Consider the following 27143-nt stretch of genomic DNA (forward strand, 5'->3'; position numbering starts at 1 on the left):
GGGAAAGGGATTCTAAATATACATAATATAAAAATAGTACAATCAAACGGATGGATGATATCCCTTTAATCCAAAGGCATTTGAAATACAGAATGCAGCTGTTCTGGAATCAGAACTCTCTCTCTCTCAGCATTTCCCTATTTTCAACATAGAACAAACTATTAGAACCTTTCAAAATGGAAGACACTTGTAAGCTCAGCTACTGTCCACTATCTTGCCTACTGGATACTAGGATGATTGATGAATTATGTGAAACAGGATAGTTTCCTCTAAGATTTTAAACTGGCATAAATGTAAAAGAAAAGCAAAAGGAAGGACAGAAGAGATGAAGGTTACTGTAACTTCAAACTTACTCTGTTTCTTTCCTTCCTTATTTACAGCCTTCCACATCCTGCTAATACTTTGTCAAGGGACCGATTTCAGGTTATTCAGAACTTTATTGATATGGTACCAAAAGGCCAACAAATCGTTGAGGAGGTAAGTGTGTGTCTGTGGCTATGGTTACATGTGTAGGTATATCTCATGCTGGTGGCCCTCAGGCAGGTATGCATCCCTTGTGTGGAAGGGATGCATCCTGCAGCACAAAATCTTGGATTTCCCCCTGCATGTTTCCTGTGTGTTCAGCTTCATAATATGATGTCAGCAACCATTAGGATTTAAAATTATCTCTATTGAGTGGCCAGTACTGGTATAGTACTGAGTGTAAAACAATCCCATAGTGGGACACTTATGGCAAGGACAAAGGGGTCACTGATGACTTTAGCTGCCAGTCCCAGCACAATATGGATCTCCTGGAGTTTGAGATGCTTATGTCACTATTTCATCCTCTCCTTGTGCTCTTTAGCTATAGACAACTAGTATCATGCGTTCCTCTTCAGACAATATGGGCACGCCATGTTATAGGTGCTATGTGGGGAGGAGTCTGCTGGCATTCCCTAGTTCCTCAGCCCCCTCATAGGCTTTATGCCATTGCTTTATTTCTTCTGTGTGGAAGTCAGGGCACAGCTTTCGTCAGAACCTGTAAACATTTCTCCTTGAGGAACCCCCTAATATTTCAGTGGACATCCATGTATCGCGACATGGTTTGTTGTGGACCCAGAGGTGGGAGTTAAGGTTTGTTGGCATGTCAAAGATTTGTTGCTTTAACTGTACCAGTACAGTTAGAGCAGTGCAACCCCCGTAGTATCAGTATAAAAGTGTTTATACTGATGTTGCTTGTTCTGTTTTGGGAACAGCAATCAGCTTTACTGGTATAAGGCACCTCACCACCAGTATAATTGTGACTATACTAATGGGGTTGTGCTGCTCTAACTGTACCATGCTCTGACAATGTTGGCAAAAATCACACCCCTAATTGACATAGCCAGTAAAACTTTCAAGGGTGAGCCAGGCCTTAGGCTATGTCTACACTAGGAGCGCTGTACCAGTATAAGAATATGAGGATCATATGCCAGCAAAACACTCCTAGTGTAGATGCAGCTTATGCCAGTAAAACTGCAGTTTTGCTGTCATAGCTTATTCCCACATGCTCCTCCCAACCCCTTCTTGGGTGAAACAAGCTATACTAGCAAAAGCGCAGCTTTGCTGGTATAGCTGCATCTGCATGAGGGGATTTTGCCTGCATGCTTGTCTGTCACAGATCACACCTCCTTGCAGCACTGACTGACATAGCGATGCTGGCAGAAGTCTGTAGTGTAGCCCTGGCCTTAGTTGCAGTTTCTTTCTCATAAGGTCAGAAGTAGTGACCATGGATTAGAGCAAGGAATTGTGGGTTCTGATACAACTGTGGCCAATAAAAAGAATCTCATTGACTTAAGTAGGAACAGCTGTGAGAGGGTGAAATCTCATCTCTTGCCTTCAGTTACTGAATTCCCTTTTGATCTCTCCAAGGTGGACAGTGCCATTTCCTGCTGCTCTGAAATGCATGACATGAAGGAAGCCATCTATGAGTATAAGAAGAAATTGGAAGGGATTGGAGAAGATTACCAGATTCAGGTACTGTAGGGAGCCAAACTACAGAAACATGGTGCCTATTGAAGAGAATAATTCATATTTTGTTAACAAAAAACAAAAAATCTAGTACTAAGAGAATAGGCACTTTTTGGGGGTGAAATACAAATAGGATAGTGCAGGTGATGTACTTATTTAAAAAAAAAATTGGAGTGAATTTTGTGCTGATGAAAGTCACCAGATTGACAGCTCTCCTTGCTTCATTTAACATTTTAAACAGTAGCTTGGTTATTTGCAGAAGAAGAATTTCCTGCCCTCTAATTTAGGAAGGGTGTCAGCCCGTCCATTGGATATTGACCTCTCTGGGTGATATCTGTATCGCAATCATGTTCATACTGACAGCTGTGCCTCTAGGAGTGAGAAGGGCTGACAAATTTTTCTTTGTAAACATCTACTTTTGCTTGTAAATTGAGCACCTGTTTTTCCATGTAAACTGAATACCTATCATCTGGAAATTACTGATAGATAATAAACATGGACGCGCATGATCTTTTTTACTAAGTCACTTTTTTTAGAGGAGAGCCATGCTTTTAAATCCACACACAGGGTGGCTTAGGGGTTAATGGCACTAGACTGGGACTCCGGAAACCTGGATTCAGTTCCTTGCTCTACCGTTGCTTTGCTGAGTGATCTTAGGCAAGTCACTTACCTTTCCTGTGCCTCATTTCCCCATCTGTAACATGTGTATAACAAAACTGACCTCTTGCATAGAGCACTTGGAGATCTTATGGATGAAAAGTGGTGTATGTGAGTGAAGTGGTGTTGTCAATCTCTAGTAATTCAGACAGACTTTTATAGGGGTTCTTGGCAGTGTCATAGTGAGAGTTCTGTCCTTCAGTATGATGTGGGGGCAGGAGTGGCAGTGGGAATGGAGCAGTTCTTACGTCGGATTCCTGTCTTATTCCAGTTTACAGACAAAATACTACAGTTCCTTCAAAAAATGTGGATGAGAATACAGTGCTTGCGTTAACTTCTCCCACATAAAGTTCTGCCAGTGCTTGTCTTTTTCCAGTCCTGGCATTCTCTTGAGCAGAGGCTGCCACTTGTGCCAAATGGTGTGGTTCTCTTTGTAGTATGGGGATTTGAGACAACCATACTTATTTTACCTGTGGCCTTGGAGTCTTTAATGTACATCCCCTGATAGTGAACTTGTCATTTATTGGAAGCAAGTTACAGGGTGAGTGAAGAATTGAAGAAGGATGGAAAGATGGAAATACTGTCATTTTTCCTTTTGAAGTCTCCTGTGCTTGAAGATAAAAACAGGATGTACTGTGGAATTCAAGTGTAAACGAGACACTATAAACACGGATGATATATGCTATTAGATTGTGCTAAAGCCAGAAGACCGTTTCTTTGCCAAAGGTTTATGCTGAAAACAGAAGGAATGTTCCTTTCTTCCAAGAGAACACTTTGGAAAGGAAAATTCTTATGCCTACTGATGAGGTGTTGATGTAGTTGTCTGAGGTGAGGTGTTGTGTCAAAATACACAGGTGTGATTTTATTCCTGTCAAAAAGTGAGGTGCGTCTGAGGGAGGAGGCTTTCATGACTTTGTAATGTAAATGACATGCTCTTTAATTTATTTCCAGTTAATAACACTGACTTGCTTATGCCCTGAGGAAATAGTTGTGATTTCTTTATTGTTGCTGGGTTATCCTTAGCTGATGGGTGACTGCAGGAGTGGTTCCTTTTACAATTGTGTGCTTGAAAGTTGTCAGGAGTGCCTAACGCCAGGAATGGGATCTCCTGTTGTTGGTTGGATAGAGAATAATGAATCAATAATGTCATAACAATAACAGTGTTCAGGATTAAGCCGCCACTCTGCTTGAACTCCTGCTGCTGCACCTCTGAAGACCAAGAATGGGATAAAGCTTTTTTTCTGCTTCTCTTCTGATCTTGGATGAAGTCAGAACTATAATATTATTTCATTAATTTGTTGTACTGAATTTATGGGTGTGCTTTATAATTTACAGTATTCAGAATAAGCCATTTCTGCTACCTTTTCATTGGGACTGATATCTTACTATCTCCTCCCACTCCAATGCAATGTGAGTGAACCCTAGATAACGCAAATAAAAAGAAAAAGCATCCTATTTTTCCTCTTGCTGAAATATTCCTGATCAATTGACAAGAAATGGGAAATGTTAGTACCGGTACTTGCTGGAGGCAAATACCATGAGAGTGCACAATCAGAGCCACATAGCACCTTAGTGTAAAACCAGTGTTCCTCCATTGACTTCAGAGGTGTTATTGCTGGTTTACACCAACATATGAGGAGACTCACCATCACATATACCACCACTTTAGACTTCCTCTCTCCAGCAAACTACGTGTTCTATCCTTCTTGGGGAGGCTTTTATAGAAGACTATCATTTTATAAGGCTGTCCCTTGAGGACCTTGGCTGCTACCTCTATTTGTAGGATCACCTTCCTAGGTGGGGTGGATAGGATAGGCTGTTTGTTTTCATTCTGCCCACCAAGGAGCATGAGCTAGAATCTGACCCGGCAAGTAACCTCTCAAACCGCCAGGCCAAATGATCGGTAAAATGGAATCTGATTGTATCTAGTTTGGATTTAATTATCACTGAAGCTACTGTCTGCCAATCATCCCATTCTTGAATCAGTGGACAAGCAAACTTGGCGGGAGGGGTAGCTCAGTGGTTTGAGCATTGGCTTGCTAAACCCAGGGTTGTGAGTTCAATCCTTGAGGCAGCCATTTAGGGATCTGGAACAAAGAGGCCCTAGGGAATTATAGACCAGTCAGACTAACTTTGATACCTCAAAAGATACCAGAACAAATGATTAAACAATCAGTTTGTAAGCACCTCAAGGATAATAGGGTGATTAAGCAATAGTCAGCATGGATTTGTGCAGAAAAAAATCATGCACACCAACATAATTTCCTTCTCTGACAGTGTTACTGTCCTATTGGATGTGGGAAGCAGTAGACATGATATATCTTGATTTTTAGTGAGGCATTCTTATAAGCAAACTAGGGAAATGTGGTCTAGATGAAAGTACTATAAGGTGGGTGTGCAACTGGTTGAAAGACCATACTTAAAGAGTAGTTCTCAATGGTTTACTGTTAAACTGGGAGGATGTCTAGTGAGGTCCTGCAGGGGTTTGTTCTGGGTCTGGTACTTTTCAATATTTTCATTAATGACTTGGATAATGGTAGGGTATGCTTATATAGTTTGTGGATGACACCAAGCTGGGAGGGTCTTCAGGCACTTCGGAGGACAGTATTCAAATTCAAAATAACCTTGATAAATTGAGGAATTGGTCTAAAATCAACAAGATGAAATTCAATAAAGACAAGTGCAAAGTACTACACTTGGGAAGTTAAAATCAAATGCACAACTACAAAATAGGGAATAACTGGCTAGGTAGTCAAACTGCTGAAAAGGACCCAGGAGGATAGTGGATCATGAATATAAGTCAACAATGTGACGCAGTTACAAAAAAGTCTAATATTATTCTAAGGAGTATTAACAAGCGTCATATATAAAACATGGCAGGTAATTGTCGCACTCTGCTTGGCAGTGGTGAGGCCTCAGCTGAACTATTGTGTTCCATTTTGGGCAGTACACTTAAAAAAAAATGGACAAAGAGCAACAAAAATGATAAATGGTCTAGAGAACCTGATCTGTGAGAGAACGTTAAAAAAACTGGGCATGTTTAGTCTTGAGAAAAGAAGACTGAGAGGGGAACCTGATAAGTCTTGAAATATATTAAGGGCTATTATAAAGAGGAGGGTGATCAATTGTCCTTCCTGTCCACTAGAGGTAGGACAAGAAGTAATGGCCTTAATCTGCAGCAAGGAAGATTGAAGTTAGATTTTAGGAAAAAATTTCTAACTATAGTTAAGCTCTGGATTGGCTTCCAAGGGAGGCTGTGGAATCCCCATCGTTGGAGGTTTTTAAGAACAGGTTAGGCAAACACCTGTTGAGGATGGTGTAAGAATCCGGTCTCGGCATGGGCGGATGGACTAGCTGACCTCTTGAGGTCTCTTCCAGCCCCACATTTCTATGATTCAGCAATAAAAGTGTTTGATGGCACTTTTGTGAGTCTTGTCAGGAATTCTTGAAATCCTGGTTTCCTCCTCCCCACTCCCCTGCCATTGTTTTTAGGAGCATTTGGAATATTTCACTGCCCAAAGAGGAGTAGTACAGCACATGAGTAGCCTATATCTCAGTGGGCATTCTCTGGTAATGCATGGCATGTGTTCTTGGCCAGCCAGTGAAGATGCCTCACAGTGCTGAATATGAGAGAGCAACAAGGTGAGGATCATCTTTCATTCATGTTTAAGCTGCAGGGCAGAGAGTTAGAAATCTCCCTCTGAGTCCTGAGGGTTTCTCCACTTTTTCATGAACTTTATATTCCCCAGCCTTAAGGCTTCGTGTCCTTGCAACCATCCTTCCAGCAAGGAGTGACTGGATAGGACCCCCTTTGAAATCTGTCAGTATCACTCCTTCATGACCTTCCAGAGTCTGTGTTGAGCCATGTGGTATGTCTCCATACCAAAGGGCTGAATGTGCTGCCTCTGAAGCTCTCCCAGCCTCTATTGGCCAGGCAGCAAGAGACAAGCATTGGGAGTTGGTGCCTCAAGTGTTCAGCTTTGCTGATGAGGTCTCTCAGCCAGGCTGATCCAAAGGTGATCAATTAGGGCTAAGTGTTCAGAAATATGCACCTGAACTTCCTGCACAAAATATGTCCCATTGGATCTGCACAGCTAGGTTCTTTTGCATATAAATGCCTATTTGCATACACAGTTGCAGGAGAGTTCTTATAAGTTTCAGGCACAATGTAGATATCACTTTATGAAAGTTTGGCCGTAGCTATATATGAAGTGCTTTCTTCTTCTGCGGTTTTAAAGAGAAAATGCGACACATCCTGCTGACAGGTAGGCTTTGGAACCCAGAAACTGAAAGCTGGAATCTGAAGTGCTCCCATTCACTATTACTTGGGATGGTGGTATTTGAAGGAGAACTCCTCTTCCTAGTTTGGTCTTTGGCATGGGCATGAGGATGGGTTTTTTACCCCATGTGGGGGATACAGTTTTGTTTTTTAAAAGCTAAAGCTACCTGAGACCCATACCAAGCCCCTACTGCAGTAATTTGTTGTGGAGGGAGATGGCTGGTATATATTGTTACTGACAATGGGAAATAAACTTTCAGGGATTGCTGTGAATTAAACAAGAGGAGTGTTTATTTGAAGTTCAGATGTAGCAATAACACTTTTAAACAATGGAAAGTCTCAAAGAAAATTTGCTTATTGGACACGAACTGCATTTGCGGGCAGAAGGGGAGGGAGGGAAGGAAAAAAACCAGAGAGAGTGAGAGATGGATGGTAGGAGATATTTGCATAAATAGATGTAGAACCAGATCCTCAGCTTGTGGAAAACAATACATCTCCATTACAGTCAGTGGTGTTTCAGCGTATGCTTAAGGGCTTTGCTGAACTGGGGTCTTATTGAATGAATTTTCATATGCCTGATCGTTTTCTTGGGGCTTTTTGGCACACAGAGGAAATCTTTCTCTCACCCCCAAAAAGTTAGAGTTCCTGAAAGGTGCTAACTCTACGGAAATGAAGTCTGAAATCCTCTATCCACAGAAAATAAGTATGGCACAGACAGCAGCAGAACATACTTCCATAAACCTCGCTGCCAATGTGCCTCAACTCCTCACCAAAAGGGGTCATGCCTACGGATGGAGAGGGGTGTTCACTCCTTACGTCCCTGCTCAGACTGGTAGAATGGGTGACAACATGTGTCAAATGAAGCATTGGCTTTTGTGATCTGGACACCTGTGAACAAGAAATGGATTAAAACATCCATTAGATGGCAACAAGGTTCTGACATTACAAACCTGGTCTGGCTTTGACCTGATGACCTAGAAGTGACCTCTGTACACTTTGCTATCAATCCCCTGAGAAATCCAGTTCTCAGCTACTTTTAATTTTGCTAAACTAGTCACCTGAGGCGCGGGGGGGGGGAGGGTGAGTGAGTGTGTGTGTGTGTGTGTGTGTGTGTAATATAAAAAAAAAGTAAGAGAAAACAAAAACTTTTTGTGGTGTGTGTGTTAGGAGATTCACCTCAGAGCTAAAAATGTGGTAAAGAAAATTAAACAAAACAAATACCTGGGGAAAAATAGCACTAATATTGATATTAGCATCAATGAAAACCTGGCATATTCCCACCATTACAGACTTTGTTTTGAGTTTCCAGCGTAAGCATGCTTCTCAGTCTCTTGATAAATGACAGAGGGCCGGATTTATCTCATGGATAATATGTAAATATTCATGAATCAATTACATAATATCAGAGATTTCCAAGTGACACTTGCCAAATCCTCCTTCCCTCCCCTAGTATTACAGGGAAATCTCTTTATAAATACACAGCTAAATGTTAGAACATTTTCCATAACATCCTGGATCTGGATTTGCAATCTGACTGCTTAGTGATCAAATATTTGTGACCTTCTGGGTGATCCTGGGGTGTCTGTGTGAAAAAACTTGACCTTCAAGTGCTCTGAGAAGGCATCTTATCTTAACAGTGCTATAACATGACCTTCAAGTTGTTTGGCTAACATGGGGTGCTCATGCTGTTTCCCTCCAACTCTTGATTTTAGCCTTTGATGATAGCACAGTTCAGACTCTTTGTCTTTAAGGCACCACTACAGTGTTTGTCCTCACCTTAAGTCTACACATGCAATTCTAGTCATCTTCAAAGAAAGCAGATTTTATTGGTAAATTATCAAACTGAAGAGAGAAGCATTAAATAAAAACAAATTGGAAATAAACTCACCAAATACAATAGCAAACACCACTAGACAGCCACCATGCTTGCATTATAGTGTATGACATTGTTACCCCTGTGGCATAGCCTTGTCTGTCTCTCACTCACTTTTCATCAACCCATGCTCACAAGAAGATGTCAGTGTCTGAACTTGTTAGCTGCAAGCCATGTGCCCAGGAAGGTGTCAGGACTGGAGCTCACCACAACCCCTCTTTCTTATAGCTGGTTTGCAAAGTTTTAAGTCACATACTAACATTTGGATATTGCATTGCCCCAGACCAAACGGAGGATAGCAAACCAGTTTGAATCCAGTTGGAAAGACTCCTGCTTTGTCCAGAGCCCAAGCTATGTAGGAACATGAGGCAATATGCTATTCAGGTATCCCATCCAACATTGCATGCTTAACCATAAGTCTTAATCATTCTCAGCTAGGGTCTCTGAGATAGGCCAGGGTTTGCATGTTACTGAGTTTTCTCTTCTACACAAACAGCAACAAGTGTAAAGTGATCCCCCATCCTTGAAGGCAAACAGCTTACGGGGAGACACATTTCACAGACTCAAACTCTGCATTGGTCTTAGCGTTTGGGTCATGTTTAAAGTCTGCAGTTCATATTGAATGGGCTCTATCTCCTATAGTTTGTCACAAATGCCATTGTTATGGTTTATTCTAGGGGAGCAGCACCAAAGAGTATTTCCTTCAAAGGACTTTGCAGAGCCTTGAGCGCTATTTCTACTTGATTGCTTTCAACTACTACCTTCATGAGCAGGTGAGTGTTCTCCCCATTCTCCTCGGGAAACCTGCCCCTACACTCCCTCGTCCCAGTACTTTATTTCAGTAGCTCCACTGTGGGTGGAAACCAACGTATGCTGAGGGGCTGGATGCTGGAAAGCTCAGCTTCTGCCACTTTCCTGAAATTGATTTTGACCCCCTCATGGTGTCTTCAGATGCTCTTGGTTTTATTTTGGGGGTATAGTTCTAATGGATTACTAGGAGTAAAATCCAGTTAGGAGCATGGGGTAATGGTAAAGGAGGCCCAACCCCCTCTCCCACTACATACTGTGTATATGGCACATGACGTTTCCTGAGAAAATAGTCCCCTTTCATCTCCCCGAGGAAGGAACCCCAGGCACCAGGTGGTGACTCAGTGAACTGCTGTATTAGCTTTTCACCTGTGGAGCATGGAATCAAATCTTGGCTAATTTTCAAGTGAAATTGGTTTGAAAACCTTTTCCTTGTCTCCCATTTGTCCACCTCACAAAACCATTGTAGAGTATGGTATCACTCTGAGTCTGAGGCTCTGGACTGGAATAGGAAGGTGAATATCAGGGTCAGGTTGTGCGAAGCTCTGAAATGGGATTTTAAAAAGACCCCTGAACGGTGAGCTTTCAGCCCTCTTCTGAACTGCCTGTAAGGGTTAACTGTAAAGCTGCTATTCCTGTAAGATGTATGCGTAGTACAGTGCTTGCATTTATCGGTTCCTGAACAAAGCATGTCTGTCTGTCTGTCTCTCTCTGATAGTACCCCCTGGCCTTTGCCCTCAACTTCAGCAGATGGAGGTGTGGGCACCCAGAGCTCTACAGGCTGCAGATGAACATGAACCTGTCAGAGCTCACAGTGACGGGGGAACTGATAACAAAGGGGACGCGAGTGCTAGTGAGTGAGCTTCTTAAATCTTCTTGCAGATCCCACCCTTTACAGGGCGCAGGCAACGCAGTAGGGCATGTGAGGCTTATTCAGCCTCTCTAGAACCACACACAGTATATCGGAGCCAAACGCTCTCCAGGGAACGCCTCCCCTTCCCCCCCCTGATTCCATAAGCTTACACTGAAAATTCACGCTGACGGGGCCAAACCAGAGCCCTTGATCCATGTGCCCCTCGGCTTTGGAGTGTTTGAGATCTTGAGCCTGACTCTGGGACTTCGATCCCATCCCGACCCTTGTGTCAGACTGCACATTGCAGTGGCCTGGGCAGTGTTTGAAGGGGAGTGGGAGGCTCTTGGCGGAGGCGGTTGTTTTACCAGTGGGTGCTACTCTGAGCTGGAGAGTGATCAGCTGGGAGAGTCTGTCTGGGAAGACCTGTGATGGCAAAGGTGCTAGCTGAAACAAGAGATTGGAAATGTGGCTTTCATCTAAACTGTGGCTCCAGCTTACTCTGATTTTGTTTTCCTGCAGGTGGCGGATGAGCGTTTCTCCCCAGATGTGCTCAGCACTGTCAAGGAAATGAGGGTAGCCAACTTCCGGAGGGTCCCCAAGATGCCTGTGTATGGGATGGCACAGCCCAACTCCAAGGTAAGGACACAGCGTGGTGGAGATTCTGGCACAGGGGGAGGTGACCAGAGTGCAGGACTGAAACCTGGATTGTGCCCTGTGCAGGGCAGCTTGAAACATGTATGTGCTGGGAGTTTCATTTTGTTTCCATTTCCCATAGGCTATTGGAAGTGTGCTAAGCTACCTAACTGATGCAAAGAGGAAGTACTCCCACATCACCTGGATAAACCTCCGTGAAGAAGTGGTGCTGGAAGGGAACGAACAAATCTACACCCTCCGGGAACCTGGGAACTTGGAACAACAGATTACGGTGCCTGTTACATCACCTGAACAACTAGAGGTGAACACTCAGCACCTTCTTCACCTTCTGCCTTTTCTGTTCTTGGTGGTAGTCTCTACTGCTACTAGGGGTGCTTAATGCAGTGAAGCAGGCACAAGGAAGTGTCTTGGTGCTATTTTGGTCCTGTAACATTTTGCACGAGCAGCTTGTATTGCTTTATTTTCATTGGCATATATGTAACTGCCTAGTGGTTACAAAGCAAATACTACATGGTAGTAATACTTGAGTAACTAACACAAATTCTCTGAGAAAAGGTGGCTGAGGTAATGTCTTTTATTGGACCAGCCTCTGTTGGAGAGAGAGACAAGCTTTCGAGCTTATACAGAGCTCTTCTTCAGGTCTGAGAAACTAAGGCCAGGTCTACACTGCAAATCTCTATCGGTATAACTACATCGCTCAGGGGTGTGGAAAATCCATGCCCCTGAGCGACATAGTTATACCGACCTATCTCTCTGTGTAGACAGCGCTGTGTTGACAGGAGGGCTTCTCTCCCCAAACACAGCTTCCACCTCTCGGGGATGGGGATTAACTACGCTGAAAGGAGAAGCCCTCCCATCAGTTTAAGAGTGTCTTCACTTAAGCTCCACCGTGACGCAGCTGCATCAGTATGAAGACCTGCCCTCACTCAGGCCTTGTCTACACTACCAAGTTTCGTCACCAAAAACTGCCTTTTGGCAACAAAACAGTGAGAGCATACACACTGCAATGCGACTTCTGTCGGAAAAATACTTGGTTTTCGCAACAAAAAACTTCCACCCCTACAAGAGACTTTTTTCTTTTTCCCTCCCTTTATTTTTGACGAAGAGCCAGTGTAGACACTGCTGTTTGTTTTGTCGACAGAACTGGCTTCCCCCAGTATCCCACAATGCCTACCCTGATAGTTCTGCTCAATGTTTTGATCTCTGCTGCCCTGCAGGCATTCACCCCTTCCCTTTCAAAGCTCCAGGAAGTATCCAACGGCTGAGTGTGCTGCTCAGTTTGGGGAACAAAGAGCAAAATCACTGGAATGCTCCTGTTCCGCCTGGCACTAGGAACACAGCAGCAGGCAGATTGCTGTTGGGGGCGGGGTGGGAGAGACTGCTGTGCTGCTTTGACATTCCTCAGCATGGAGAGCTCACAGAGCTGCTCAGGATGCTGCTCCTGGCAGCTGAGGAGGCTGTGGGAGAACTCGGAGGGAATCCCAAAATGCACAGGAATCAGCTCCGCCTTCCCACGACCCTGCACTGTGGAATACATGCCTACAGTGCATTGCTTACACTGTTGATGATGGTGCCCCCAATGTGGACATGATCTGTCAACAGAGGGAGCAAGTGTGAACACCCTTTGGAGATTTTTGTTTTGTTGACTTTTGGGTGTCGACATAAGTTTTGTCGAGAAAACTTGGTAGTGTAGACAAGGCCTCAGTGTCGCTGCTAAATACAAGTTTTGAACAGATTGTTTAGCATAAGTAGGTAACACATTTCAAGGGTGCTTAATGGGCCACTTCATCTTGAATGGCCCCTTGAAATATGTGTTAACCCCTTATGCTAAACAATCTGTTCAGATCTTGTATTTAGCAGCCACGCTTTAAGTTAGGCTATGTCTACATTTTGCACCTTGCAACGGCGTAGCTGTGCCGCTGCAGCCACACCATGGTAAGGTACCAGTGTAGCTGCTCTTTGTTGCAGGGCAACAAAATAAAACCACCCCCAACAAGGGGCGGTAGCTACGTCGATGAGAGCGGCTCCTGCTGACAAAGCACTGTCCACACCGGTGCTCGTCGTCGTTAACACTTCTGTCATTCAGGAGCTGCTTTTTCACATCCCTGAGCAACAAAAGTTTTAATGGTGAAAGTGCCAGTGTAGACAAAGTCTCAGTTTCCCAGACCTGAAGAGCTCTGTGTAAGCTCGAAAGCATGTCTCTCTCACGAACAGAAGTTGGTCCAATAAAAGATATTACCTCACCCACATTGTCTCTCTAATATCCTGGGACTGACACAGCTACAACCCTGCATATAGCACAAATTCAGTAATTATTGTGTAACACGCTGAGTTCTCAGGATACATCACAGTATTACTCTAATGAAGAATATAAGAAAAATAGGTAGTTAATTTTGTTACTGTGTAGTGCACATATAAACTCAGTATTTAAAATGGAATTCTGTGTGGAATGGTTATTTTTCCCCTCTCAAATTGCTGTACCATTGGGGGCGGGATGAACAACAGTTTTCACTTTGCTAATAAACAAGTCAAAGTACCACCAGCCTTAATGTACACCAAGCTGAAGATAAGTTACCATCAGCAAATGAGATTTACACTGACATATTGGAGACTGCATTTAAAGATATCCCATCCATATGCTCCACAGCAGGGCATGGACCTGTGAGCCACATCAGTCCCCTTCTCCCTCTCATCCCGTTCCCAGCTGGTCACCTACCTGGGTTGCTGCTTATCACCCACCCCAGGGTGTTGTGCACTTGGCACAGAGAATTTCAATGTCTGGATACTGATCAAAGATTTTTCATCTCTCTCATTCTTTTCTTCTTTTTCTTTCTGCCTGCCTGCCCACCCGCTCCACTCTCTTTCTCTCTTTTCATGTTGGCAAATAAGAGAAAGGAGGAAGGAAAGCAGTCTCATGACAAATAGTTTTGCATGGCATAACATATTTTATATCAGCTGTAACCCTGGGCGCGTTGGTTTGACACAAAAAGCACAGTTGTAATAAAATTATTAGTAAGCATTTATACAGCACCTAAATGTATATAATATTTTACAGAATGTGGAATAAAACTTGGCTCAAACCTGGAGAGTTTACGAAGTGGCTTGAAAGAACATGTAAATGATACAGTTAGGCAAGGGAGAACAGAGATGTTCTTGTCTGGGTCTTGAAAAGGGATAGCCAGGACAACTCAGAGGAGAAGGGTGGCCCCACCACAGTGGTCAGATTGTGTGGTGGGACGGCAACGAGGCTGGTGCTAGATGTGTAGAGAAGGGAGTGTGGAGAGACTAGATTCATGAGTTAGGCAAGCCCATGAGGGGTTTTAAAATCAAGAGGGCAATTTTAACAGGATCTTGAAATGAATGAAGAGTCAGCAGAGGTGTACGAGCATGGGGCAGATGTGGTTTTGTTTCTATGTACAAAACAGAAGGTGGGCAGTAGCATTTTGAACATGTAGGAGCTTGAACCGTTGGAACTTGGGTTGGCCATACAGAACTTGAAGGGAGTTGTGTCACGCAACAATGAAGATGTGGATCAGGATTTCAACAGAGGCAGAGGCTGTGTACAAGTGATGTTGCAAAGGGGATTATGGGCACATTTGTACCCCTGGGAGATGAGGAAAAGGAGTCAAGGAGTGACCCCAAGAGATTAAGGACAGTAAAAAAAAAACAAAACATGGAAGGTCAGAGTCCAGATGGGCAATAGAAGCATTCCTACCTCACTGGCAGAGTCTTTGGGAGAGGTCCAGACCTGAAAAGCAGGGGTTGTTGTAGATTAGGCTAAGGCATATTAGCAGAGCTGTGTGTGGAAAGTTTCCAAACTGTGGTCTTGCAATATGCCTGGCATTAGTCCCTCACTTCCCTGAGTCCTAAGTTCACCTACAAATTTATGGGGAAATAAAAATTTCCCTTTAGGGTGAAAAAGGAAGAAAGATTCTGAAAAATGATGTTAAGTGTCCATACAGTGAAGGAGTCTTGTTCAGTTTCTTTGTCTCTCCCCTGCAGAAATTAGAGTCCACCTTGAAGAATGACGTGCTGAAGTCCCAGAAGTGGCTGGAGGTGTATCTGGAACAGGAGAAGCAGATGAAGATGTTTAAGAGTTGCCTGACCACACAGGAGATACTTAATCAGCACAAGAGCACATGCCAGGGGCTGGTGTACAAACGAATCCCAATCCCAGACTTCTGTGCTCCCAAGGAGCAGGTAAGGGAGGAGCTAAAAGCTATTCCATAGTTTCAACACCAAAACTCCTCTGAAGGGGCAGTGGTGAATGCCTTCAGTGAGAATCTCCTGGGTTTTCTCCCCCATCGCTTTCAAAGGGTGGTGGGTGGATAGTAGGTCAGCTCTTCTCTCTCCTCTCCCCTCACAATTTATGCTCTTTCTTTCTCCCTATGACCAAACTGATACTCACCCTCCTTCCCAGTTTGACTTTTTCTTCTGGTTCCCCCTCCAAATTGATAGTCTCTCCTTTTGTTTGCCCTAAATTGTCTGTCTGTCTCTCACTAGCTCTTCCATTTCCCCCTGCAGTTGCTTTCTTCTCTTCTGGCTCCTCCCTTTCCCTCACCTTAAGGCACTGCAGCCTCTTTCCCTATAGGAGTGGGGAGCTGCTGCTGTGCTAGTATGTGGTTGCTGAATCTGACTGCTCCATTTCCTTTCTTTCTCTGTGTTTGTACTCAGGAGAAGTCAATAAGGCAAGTTATTATTACCTCATCTTACTCCAAACACAAAAAAGCTACTAAATTAAATTAATGTTTCAGCTCTGCAGATGCAGAATTAGAACACAGATCTCTGAATGAACATAAGAATGGCCATACTGGGTGTATCTATTGGGTTTCCGGGAAACGGGGTGGGCGAAGCCCCGCCCCATGCTAACGGATCCCCCCACAGCCTAAGGGGAGGTTCCACAGGGCCTCAGAAACCCACTAATTGCGGGGGACAACTAATAAAAGAACAGGGACAGGAGTGCGGTCAAAGGGTCATAAGAAGGGAGCCTGACGGGGACACCAAGCAGAGAACCCCGGACAGCGCCCACTGCTCCTCGAAGGCGTCAAGGGAGCCAGCGGACGCCGCCCAGAGGAACTCCGCCCGGAGACGTGAACGGACTAAGGATCGGAAACAAGCCCCACAGTTGCAGGAGTCTCCATTGGCCAACCGCCTCTCCCTGGTCACGTAGATGGCCATTTTAGCCAGGGCGAGGAGGAGGTTGACCAGGAGGTCCCGCTACTTTGTGGGGCCACAGATAGGGAGTGCGTGGAGAAGGAGGTGAGGGGAAAAATGCAGCCAGAAACGCAACAGGATGTTGGTGAAGAGCCGGTATAGGGGCTGCAGCCTGGCGCACTCTACGTAAACGTGCGCCAGGGTCTCTCTCACGCCGCAGAAGGGGCAGGTGTCTGGGACAGGGGTAAACCGCGCCAAGTACACGCCCGTGCTCACGGCCCCATGGAGGAGCCCGCCAACCGATATCCCCCGACGGGCCTCGGGACCAGGGTGGAGTACAGGCTGGCCCACCGGGGCTCCTCACCCTCCAGAGGTGGCAAGAGGTCCCGCCACTTGGTGTCGGGGCGGGACACGAGGGTGAGGAAGTGAAGGGTGTGGCGCACGAGCGCGTAGAGCTGCTTCCTTGGCGCGGTTTGGAAAACTTGCGGAGAAGGGGCGGGGGGGTGGGGGTGGGGGCCGGTCGGGTCAGACAGTCTCCTGTCTGCTCACCATAGCGGTCCTCAGGGCCTGGTGGCTGACATTGCTTTTGAGAAAACAAAGGCAGCATGATTGCAATCCCTAGCCTGTGCTGTCTGGTACTATAACTCTGGGACAATCTTGGCCAGAATGACATGCACTGCAGCCCTGGGTTGTGTATACTGCTTGTGTTCCTGCACAGCTTTATAGACTTGCAAAGAGGAGATTTGGGGTATGCTCCTCAAGGGAAGTTATGCAGTTGCTTACAATGCTGAATCCTCTCCAGTATACCAGAAACACCTCCTAGCCAGAGTCTCACTGATCTGTCTTCTAGTAATTTGGCCCATGCGGGGATCACAGACACTTTTGTCCATGAAATTTCATTTCTCTAGTTTTACAGGTCTGAATATGTTTATATAAGCATTGATAGAATCAAGACCACTTTGCAGTCGTTTATTGTAAGTGCATTATTGCCATCTGCTGGTCTCAACCTGCAATTATAGATTTGCACCTACAGTTGTTAATCTCAGATTTTCCTTTGCATTTCTGTTTATCCTAGACATTTTATGTTGATGCAAAAGAAATTAAGAGAACTGTAATTAGCATTATCCTAGAGAGATTTCCTATTTGCATTTTTACTAGAGTGAAAATGATCACCTTGGGATAGCCACAGTTGTGTATTTTACAGCTGCAGAAGCTGGGGGATTTAAGATCAGTTAGTCTGGATTTGATATAATCACACACTATTCTTCCTTGGAAGGAGAAATTTAACACCTATGTAGTAACACTGTAATGTAGATGGTGCCATAGACCCATTAGAAATACACGAGAAAGACAGGGAACAGCTGCTTTTCAACACCTCAGGGGAAAAAAGTTGGCCAGTCACAGTAAAGACAGTGTTAATGAGGTCAATGTGCAGGTGAATGCTGCTGGTTCACAACATATCAGGGTATAGGATTAAATGGAAGTCACACAGAGACTCAGTGGTATCCCTCTTAAATCTGGACTAGAGCATTCAAGTTCCACATTAGGAGTAAGGATCTTACCTAACTGCTGACACTCCCATGCACTGTGCTGCTATTCAGATGCAAGTTAAAGATCCCATGGCACTTTCTGCAAGTAGGGGGTTATACCTTTGCATAGGCCAATATTCCCTCCCTCGGATGAGGCTGAGTGCATCAAAGGCTATGGCATTTCACACACAATCACTGCACTCCCAGTGTGTAACTTCTTGCTTTGTAGCACTCTTTCGGTTACCTGGAAAGTGAAAGGCACTACAGAAAATCAGATATGGTTCTATTAATCCACAGGGGCAGAACAGAATTCATGAGTCACACCCAGCAGGGAAAGTCCATATTTAATTTTTTGTTGTTCATTTTCAGGATGTAGATCGGCTGTTGGATGCGATGAAGAGTGCGCTAGCTGAGGACTCTCACACGGCCTTTGTGTTCAACTGCCATAGTGGCAGAGGGAGAACCACCACAGCCATGGTTATTGCGGTCCTCACGCTCTGGCATTTCAATGTAGGTATTAGCCCAGGGATGGGTCTCTTGTTCTAAGGAGGGTTTGGAACAAAGGAAGCTCTGAGGAATGAATCCCTAAACACCAAGCTCTAGCCCTGTGAGCAGTGAAAGAGGGTGTGACAGGTTGGATCACAGAAACCCCCTTGGCAGCTGCCAACCGATGTGCCAAGACTACTTCTGACCCTGCTTTCCCTGCCAGCTCAGGACTCCAGCACCCTGTCTTGCTGAGCCGGACACTCCCCTCTGCTCCAACACAGATCCAGGGACTGAATTACCTGCCCCAAAGCTGCAGGTTTACCTGAAAACAGCTCACAGAAGTGTACTTGTCTTTAGCACTCAGATGCCCAACTCCCAATGGGGTCTAAACCCAAATAAATTCATTTTACCCTGTATAAAGCTTATGCAGGGTAAATTCATAAGTTGTTCGTCCTCTATAACACTGATAGAGAGAGATGCACAGTTGTTTACTCCCCAGGTATTAATACATACTCTGAGTTAATAAGTAAAAAGTCATTTTATTAAATACAGAAAGTAGAAGTTAAGTGGTTCCCAGCAGGAGGAGACAGAATAAAGTAAGTCATCAAGCAAAATAAAACACGCAAATTATGTCTAATCAAACTGAATACAGATAATCTCAGCCTCAGATGCTTCAGTAAGTTTTTTCTCAGACTGGACACCTTCCAGGCCTGGGCACAATTCTTTCCCCAGTACAGCTCTTGTTCCAACTCAGGTGGTAGCTAGCGGATTCTTCATGATGGCTCTTCCCTCTCTTGTTCTCTTTCCCCCCCCTTGTATATCTTTTGCATAAGGTGGGAATCCTTTGTCCCTCTCTGGGTTCCCACACCCTCCTTCTCAATGGAAAGACACCAGGTTAAAGATGGATTCCAGTTCAGGTGACGTGATCACATGTCACTGCAAGACTTCATTACCCACTTGCCAGCACACACACATACAGGAAGATTTACAGGTAAAACACACCCATCTGCAGACAATGGTCCTAGTTAATGAGTCATCAAGATTCCAAACCACCATTAATGGCCCATACTTTACATAATTACAATAGGCCCTCAGAGTTATTTCATATTTCTAGTTTCAGATACAAGAGTGGTACATTTATACAGATAGGATGATCACACTCAGTAGATTATAAGCTTTGTAATGATACTTTACAAGAGACCTTTTGCATGAAGCATATTCCAGTTACATTATATTCACTTATTAATTTTTTATAAAACCATATAGACTGCACAACGTCACAGAGGGCCGTGCTGGAACCTTAGAGTGGAATACGGCCTCTAATAAGATTGGTTTGCTCAGCAGCAATGTAGTTTAAACAGAGTTTTCATTATTGCTGTGAGTGTGGCCACTGAAGTGGTGGAACAGATTATCCACCAATTCCTGCTTCACTACATCACTTCTCGATTTGTCAAATCTGTTTCTTTGAGCTCTGCGCTACTGGGCTAGTCCTAATAGTGGAGCTGGAGGTTATCAGCTGCATGAGTAGTGTCACCAAGGAGTTCTGCTGCAGCTTGAAATGGCAGCAGGTTTTTTTTCCCCCAATGAGAAATGTGGATCAGTGTTTTAAAATGACCTTAAGTGTGGATTTGGATTGTGGAGACCAAGGACATCTCCCTATTATTAACCCTTTCTTATATGTTGCCAGCAAAGAAGCTTGGGAACAACAGCTAGGATGTTGCCATTTTTTGCAATTCTTCAGCATCTTCCATCAAAGGCACTGTAATGGGCTTTGTAAATATTAAGGAATTAAGTCGCATGCACCTCATGAACTAGTCTTGTTTTACGGAGCAGGAAACTGAGGCACAAAAGTTCAGTGACTTGTCCAAAGTAACTCAACGAGTCTGGGTCAAGCCTGGGACAAAGGGCATGGGGGTGGGCCTACTGGTTTGTGATCAGACATAAGTCAGGAAACTTGCCCATGCAGTCAGTGGAAGAACCAAGAATACAGGGCCAAGTCATTTAACTGCTGTTCCTCAGTGTCACCTTCTGTAAAAAGAAAAAGAAAGCATAAATAGGTGCTTTGAGAGCTATGGATGAAAAAAGCTACATGTTACAACTTATTATTTCTAAAGTCTGTGCCTCCTGATGCACAGTTCTTCCCTTAGACCACTGTATTCCCACATGCAGTATTGTTAAGTGTTGCAGGAGTTCACCCAGGAAACTATTGCATGTTAGGGGGTGTAATTGGATAGCTTTTTAACCGCTCAACCTGGCTTGGCCTCTTCTTCTTGCTGCAGGGCATCCCTGAGATGAGTGAGGATGAAATTGTGAGTGTACCTGATGCCAAATACACCAAAGGGGAATTTGAGGTGAGTCCTTCTCCCATATTAATCTGCCTTTATTTCAGGGTGTGTTGTGAAATCTCCAGGGGCTGCAAATGTCCTGTTCCTTCAAACAGCCTCAGCATTTCAGCTACTTCATTCAGGGACTGAATTTCCCATTAAGTGATGGGGCCTGTGTTTAGGATTCTGAAGCAGCCAGACTGGGGTTTGTTCACACTGGTTAGAACTCCGATAGTAACAACCCGGTTCAAGTCTGGGTCCTGGCATTTGGGGGCTTTTCTGGGGCTCTGATACTGGGGTTAGTATGCTCATGGTTAGTATTTGGAGACAGTGTGATTTTTTTAAAGCAGCAAAAGACCTGTGTGCAGAACAAGGGAAGAGGATGATCATGGCCTGTTAAAGATTAACACACAGGCTGGTCTCAGGAGGTGCTAAACATCTGTTTTCATCAGCTACATCAAAGCAGAGACCAGGCATTAGTCTACAGGAGACATATCTAAAGAGCACTCCATTTGTCCATCAGGTGCAGGCAATCTGAGTGTCAGATAAAATAGCTAGAATAATAAAAAAAATTTCAAAAAATAGGGCTCTCTCCACACCCCACCAGAGTGTAAATGTTAACCAGCTGTGAGTTCAAGCCTCTTCTGACCCTCCCTCATCTTCTGATGGTATGATTATGACCTTCTTTATTAACCCCAGCCTCCACTGTTTCCCTATTGTGAAATCACTCTGTTCCATCCATTTTTATTTTCCAAAGGCAACAAACATTTCACCCAAGTGTCTGGCATTTTGCTTCTGAAAGAGGCTTATGAATACCACAGTGCATGTGGCACTTGTATTATTGTGTCACCTTGGCAAGTCCGCCTTCTAGCTGGTGACCTGCAGGTGTGCAGTACTGCAGTGGCATCTGCTTACAGTGAAATCCGATTAAGTTTCCACTGATCATGAAGTGGAATGAAAGACCCCTGATGGTTCCAATGCAATTTGCAATTCTGGTCGTAATGAAATTTTCCTCAGGGAAACAACTTGATAATCTTACTTTTATTTTTAATAGTCTAATAAAGAGCTCTTATTGTATCCTGAACTAAAAATGACTCCAAACCCAAAATATCATTATTACCAAATTTAGGTCAAGCTGTAGCAAGGTCAAGACTGACCAGTGCAGTGCCTCCTGCTCGTTGTCCTGGGAAATAGCTCCATTCCAGCCCGGAGCACCCTCTGCAGGCCAGCAGCTCACCTGCCTCAAGGCCCCGTAACCCTCCCAGACCCCAGTGCCCTTTCCTTGGGTGCTGCCCCAGGAGTACCCCCACCACACTCTAGGTCTCCTCCCCCCCTCTCCAGGGGGCCCCCAACCCTCTCACCCACCTTGCCTCAGTGGCTACTGCCAGCCATCATCTAGCCCCCTTGCTCCATTGGCAAGGGGGTCAGACCAGCTGCCTCTGCCTAACTCAGGGCTGCACTTCTGCAACCCCAGTACCTGCTTTGGCCTTTCCCAAGGCCTGCACCCTGGGGAGTTGCCAGGCCAGAGCTCCCCTTGCCTTTCCCCAGCACTACTCTAGTCCCAGTACTCTGTGCTCCCAGGCAGCCAGGTTCTTCTCTCTCTCCAGAGCAAGAGAGAGACTGACTCAGCTCTTGGCTTACAGCCCTTTTATAGGTCCAGCTTTGGCCTGATTGGGGAGTGGCCCCAGCTGTGGCTGCTTCCCCAGTCAACCTAGCCTTTTTTCAGGAGCATGGCAATTGCTCCAGTACACAAGCTGTTGCTGCTCCTGTTCTGAAGCCATATCAAAGTAGCTGGTTTTGAGATGGAATTGGGTTTGCAGTTTTTTTTTAACAGAGAAACTCTTGAAGTGTGTCCTAGCATCTTCAAGGTTCTGCTTTGTTGAACCAAGAAAGACAGGTGGCCATGTGTGTTGAGGGAAGAAGAGTGGTCTGGGGTAGCTGGTCACTGGGCCGAGACCTGGGTTCAATTTCCTGCTTTGCCACAGACTCCCTAGGTAATCTTGGACAAGCCACAGAGTCTCTCTGTAAAGTCTGCAAAATGGGGGTGATAGAGTCATAGATTTTAAGGCCAGAAGAGACAATAAGGTCATCCAATCTGACCACCTGGATACACAGGCCCTAGATTCTACCCAGTTACCTGTAAACTGAGCCCAATAACTGTTTGACCAAACATATCCCCCAGAAGGGCATCCAGGCTTGATTTGGAGAGAGAGAGAATCCACCCTTCTCTTGGAGATTGGGTAGTAATTCCCTACCTCACATGGGTGTGAGGAGGATAAATATGTTAAAGACAGGGAGATGCTCAGATTCTATGGCAATGAGAGCGACATAAGGATCTAGGATAGACAGATAGTTTGTAGTGACTGTCTGATAAGCTCTGAGGGGTTGTAGCCTGTCAGAGTTCATGGATCTACATATTATGCAGTCACTGTACAGATGACAATCAGACATGGCTGTTTGGCAATATTCTCTGTCTGTGTTGTTGTAGCAGTTCATTAGCATTAATCCCATCCTAATAGTACACACTGTTAAAATTCCAGTTGAATTGAGTGGGAGCAGGTCTGTCCATCAGTGACTCTAAAAGGAATGAGTATGTAATCAGCACTTTGGGTTTCAGGGCAGAGATGATAGTACTATGCTGTTAGATAATAGCATGTGTATGTCTTTGTTCCTTAGGTGTTTTCAGGAGTCTCTTTCGGTGGGGAGTCAGTGAAGACCCACGATAATGTCACTCCCCTGTCTTATACAGCTTTTGCATATGGCGGGAACCCTTTGTTTCAAAGCTTGGTTCCCAGGCCAATCAGTGGAAAAATACTGATATCCCAAGATGGGAGACCAGCACCAGGTGACCTGGTCACATGTCCTTGTAGTGTAACACAGGCCATTACTCGGAAGCTGTTTGTAGGGCTCTCAGGAAGGCTCCCCAGATGGGAGATAAGCTTCTCCTAGGGCCTATTGTTTTCCTAATGGCCCTTCCTCACCCCGCTATTCAGAATGAAAGCATCTTATCTAGTGGTTGTTCCCCAAGTTTAAACACACATTTGTAATACAGATATACAGTCAATATTCCTAACTTCAGATACAAAAATTATACTTGCATTCAAAGAGGATAATCATATTCAGCAAATCATAACCTTTCCAATGACATCCCACATGACCTATCTTGCATAAAACACATCATAACTATGTCATAATCATATAATAATATCTCTCTGAAGAATATTGGGTGCAGTGTCTCAACGGGCTCCTCCAGATTTAGAGAGTGCAGTCCAGCTTGTCGAAAGCTTTTCAGGGGCAAGCAGTGTGTGGGAGTGGGGAATATAGTGAGGTAGCCCCAGCACTGGACTGGGGGGAGATCACCAGCCTTGGTTTAACTAGGCGTTTATGCTAATGGGAGCTTACTAAGGCAGAGCAGCTCTGTAGGGGACAGATTTTCTCCTACGCCAAGTTATGCTCAAGGTGGATCTGGGTGCATGCGTGCTGTCAGCGTGCCAGTTGTGGATCCCTGATTTCTCTACTCTGCACAGCTCCAGGCGAGGTCTTGGTAAGAGCAGCCTGTACACCAGCTGGCAGTGGCAACCAAATGAGAATTGATGGAGTGCATTGAGGTTCTTGCCCACTGCAAGTGTCCTACACAAGCATTAGGAGGGGGTGATGATGGAAGAGCGCTGTGCTAGCTTGACACCAGCTGAGAGCTCCCAGCGTTCCCCTCTCTCTCATCCCACTCCAAAGGAATTCTGAGTTGGCCGCTAGGTGGCCTCTTTGGTCCCCTTGTAAGGAACAAAGGGGCAAGACTGTGGGGCGAGAATCTGGCCTTACGTGCTTTTGGGGTGGTGGTGATTATTTGTAGTGCTGTAGTGCCTAGAAGCCCCAGTCACAGACCAGGACTCCGCTGTGCAAGGTGCTGTACAAACACATAACAAAAAGGTGATCCCTGTCCCAAAGATCTTACAATCTATGTATAATACAAGAGACAACAGGTGGCTGCAAGCGGATAGATTTGAGAGCACAACCTGGAATAGTCCTGTCTATTTTGTGCTCTTCAAAGTGTGTAAGTTTTGGAATGAAATCGGTTGTTACTCTCATCCCCCAGGTGGTGATGAAGGTGGTGCAGCTTTTACCAGAGGGGCACAGAATGAAGAAGGAGGTAGATATGGCGCTGGATATCGTGAGTGAGACCATGACACCTATGCATTATCACCTGAGAGAAATCATCATATGCACCTACAGACAGGTGAGTGCGACCAGTCATTGTGCTTGCCGGATTAACTCTCTTCATTCCATATTTATTTTTTCACCCTCCTGTAAATGGGAAGTGCAGACACTTTGATTAATGGCTTAGATATCTGCCCAGTTTCACTTGCTGTTTGTAGTACAGGAGACTCCTGAGTCCTATTGTGCTTGGTGCTGTAGAAACACACACAAAGGCGTGGTCCCTGCTCCAAAAAGTTTCTTAATATAGCACTGTGGCTTCTTCAAGAGCCTGTGTGTCCTGTCAAAATGCTGTTTTGTTGCTTATTTATTACAGCAAAGCTTTTTGGTGCGTTACTAGAGAGATCCCTGCACCTCCTTCAGCTGTGACGTGCTGGCACTCCTACTCTCTGCTTTTCATTTTTCTTCAGTGGCCAAAGCAGTGTTGTAAAAGCTGCTACAATGGTGCTATCACTTTGCGGCCAAAACCCAGAGCTGCTGCTGTAACTCTGACCAGTGTCTGTTTATTGTCTTATTGGTAAATATTTGAAAAAGAAAATCTGCTCTCAAAACACAGTGCTTACGCAGATGGTTTGAGCCTTCTTGCCTGTGCTAGTTTGTTATTCATTGCAGTCATCTCTAAAAGTATGTCTCTTAAGCACTTGCTAAGGATGGTATTCCTGCACTGTGCCCAAGTGTGTCAACCTCTAGCAGAGCATTTCGTTTTTACCATGTGTATTGTATGTTTCAGTGGTGGCAGGGGTTTGATCATGGAGGGAGGTGGTGGGCAAAGGAAGTTTGAACCAAACCCTAATAAAAAGCAAAAGGATGACTTCCAGAGAGATACTTGATAAATGAGAAGGACTGATAGATGTACATACAACTCCAGGCATAGTGGGACAGGTTGGCTTTTGATCACAAGTTCATTGATTATTTTTTGGGGGGATTAAATCAGTTGTATCATGGTACTGATTGCGTTCAAGACAAAAAGGGCACTTCCTACTTTCAGCCAGCAGGTGGCAAATGTGCTCTTTTTCTGTCTGCATTCTGGTAATAGAGTTATGGTCACATTTATTTTATTCTTGAAGTTGAATAACTTGTCTTTTAATGCGGGGTGGTCGGGGTGGGGGGGAAAGGAGGATTGGGGGAGGGAGGGGTACCCAGGAGTTTCCCAATATCTATTGGAGACCTCTGATTTCCTTCTGTCTCTGCTTTTACATCTCCCTCTCTGAAGAACCTGTATGGCAGGCACCTGTCAAAGCCAAGTAGTACTCTGGACTCCCATCAGAGCCCATTCACACCACTCCCCTGCCAGTTTCAGTTTCCCGTAATGTCATCTAGCTTCTGCCAATGAATTTCCATGAATAGTTCTGAATATTAACAGGCTATTTCTTGCCATGAGCAACAGAGTGTGTGCATGTGGGATTGCTGGCATGGGAATCTTAAGGCTGCTCAAGGAACATGCTCACAGGATACTGTATACTGTGTATTTTCATTGTAATCTCTGGAACTAGCATAGAAATGAGAGAAACTAGCACAGAAAATAGTCACAAAACTAAGATAACAAACCCAGCAGCTTCCATTTTCTCGTATGCAACTCCAAAGTGTATAAAGCTGAGGAGGCCAGTCTATAAAGGAGACATTGTCTGAACTGACAGGCCCAAATATAAACAACTTTAAAAATATTTACATTTTATTTTTTTTTTATAACCCTGCCTGGGAAAATCTGACTCCCACTCTCCCAACCCCTTAGCAAATACCAAGGCCTGTGAGATGGATGAAATTCAAACTTTGTTGCTAGTTGGTGCCTGAGCCACAAAACCCGAGAGGGCTGTGGCTCTCCTCAGTTCCATTGCACACTATACTAGCCCCTACTTGTGTGGTCTATCCTGAGAAGGAGAAAGGGGATAGCTGGCATCCTTTTGCAGCTGCACTGTAATTCAGCATCAGAACTGGAATGTCATTGGGGTTCTGCTCCCTTCCCTTGATAGAACAGTGCATTTCATGCTGGATGAGCATTCCCCTTACCCGGCTGGTTGAGTCGTACTCACTGGGCAGAAGATGCCAGCAGCTGGCCAATTCCTGGGTTAAGGGTTTAAATGTAAGCTTTTGTGGGGTAATGATGATGGATGGTAGAACAGTAAAATAAGAACCTTTTCAGTTGATACTTTAAAAAACTATGGGGTTGTTTTTTATAATTCTCCTGGAACATATAAGCCAAGATGTGAAAGGAGATTTGCCAAGTTGGTTAGGCCCAAAATTCGACTTGCCTCTGTGGATTGCCACGTACACGCAGGGGCGAAAGAAAATGCAGGCCTGTTATTTACCAGGCTGCACGTGGCAATAG

The 27143-nt window shown here is 44.8% G+C and overlaps 1 protein-coding gene across 4 annotated transcripts in view; it reads left to right on the top strand.

The window, feature by feature from the left end:
- The window catches only part of PALD1 (phosphatase domain containing paladin 1), a 193793-nt gene that overhangs the window by 99070 nt on the left and 67580 nt on the right, over positions 1-27143 (top strand). For all 4 annotated transcript variants that reach the window (XM_039482388.1, XM_039482390.1, XM_039482389.1 and 1 more), the window contains 10 exons: positions 381-477; positions 1891-1995; positions 9476-9571; positions 10324-10458; positions 10978-11094; positions 11234-11413; positions 15115-15312; positions 18165-18305; positions 20561-20632; positions 24699-24839. In XM_039482388.1, coding sequence (XP_039338322.1) covers positions 381-477; positions 1891-1995; positions 9476-9571; positions 10324-10458; positions 10978-11094; positions 11234-11413; positions 15115-15312; positions 18165-18305; positions 20561-20632; positions 24699-24839 — 1282 coding nt within the window. The remainder of the gene's footprint in view (positions 1-380; positions 478-1890; positions 1996-9475; positions 9572-10323; positions 10459-10977; positions 11095-11233; positions 11414-15114; positions 15313-18164; positions 18306-20560; positions 20633-24698; positions 24840-27143) is intronic.

Source organism: Mauremys reevesii, linkage group 7 (genome assembly GCF_016161935.1).
Source record: "Mauremys reevesii isolate NIE-2019 linkage group 7, ASM1616193v1, whole genome shotgun sequence".
Taxonomy (NCBI): domain Eukaryota; kingdom Metazoa; phylum Chordata; order Testudines; family Geoemydidae; genus Mauremys; species Mauremys reevesii.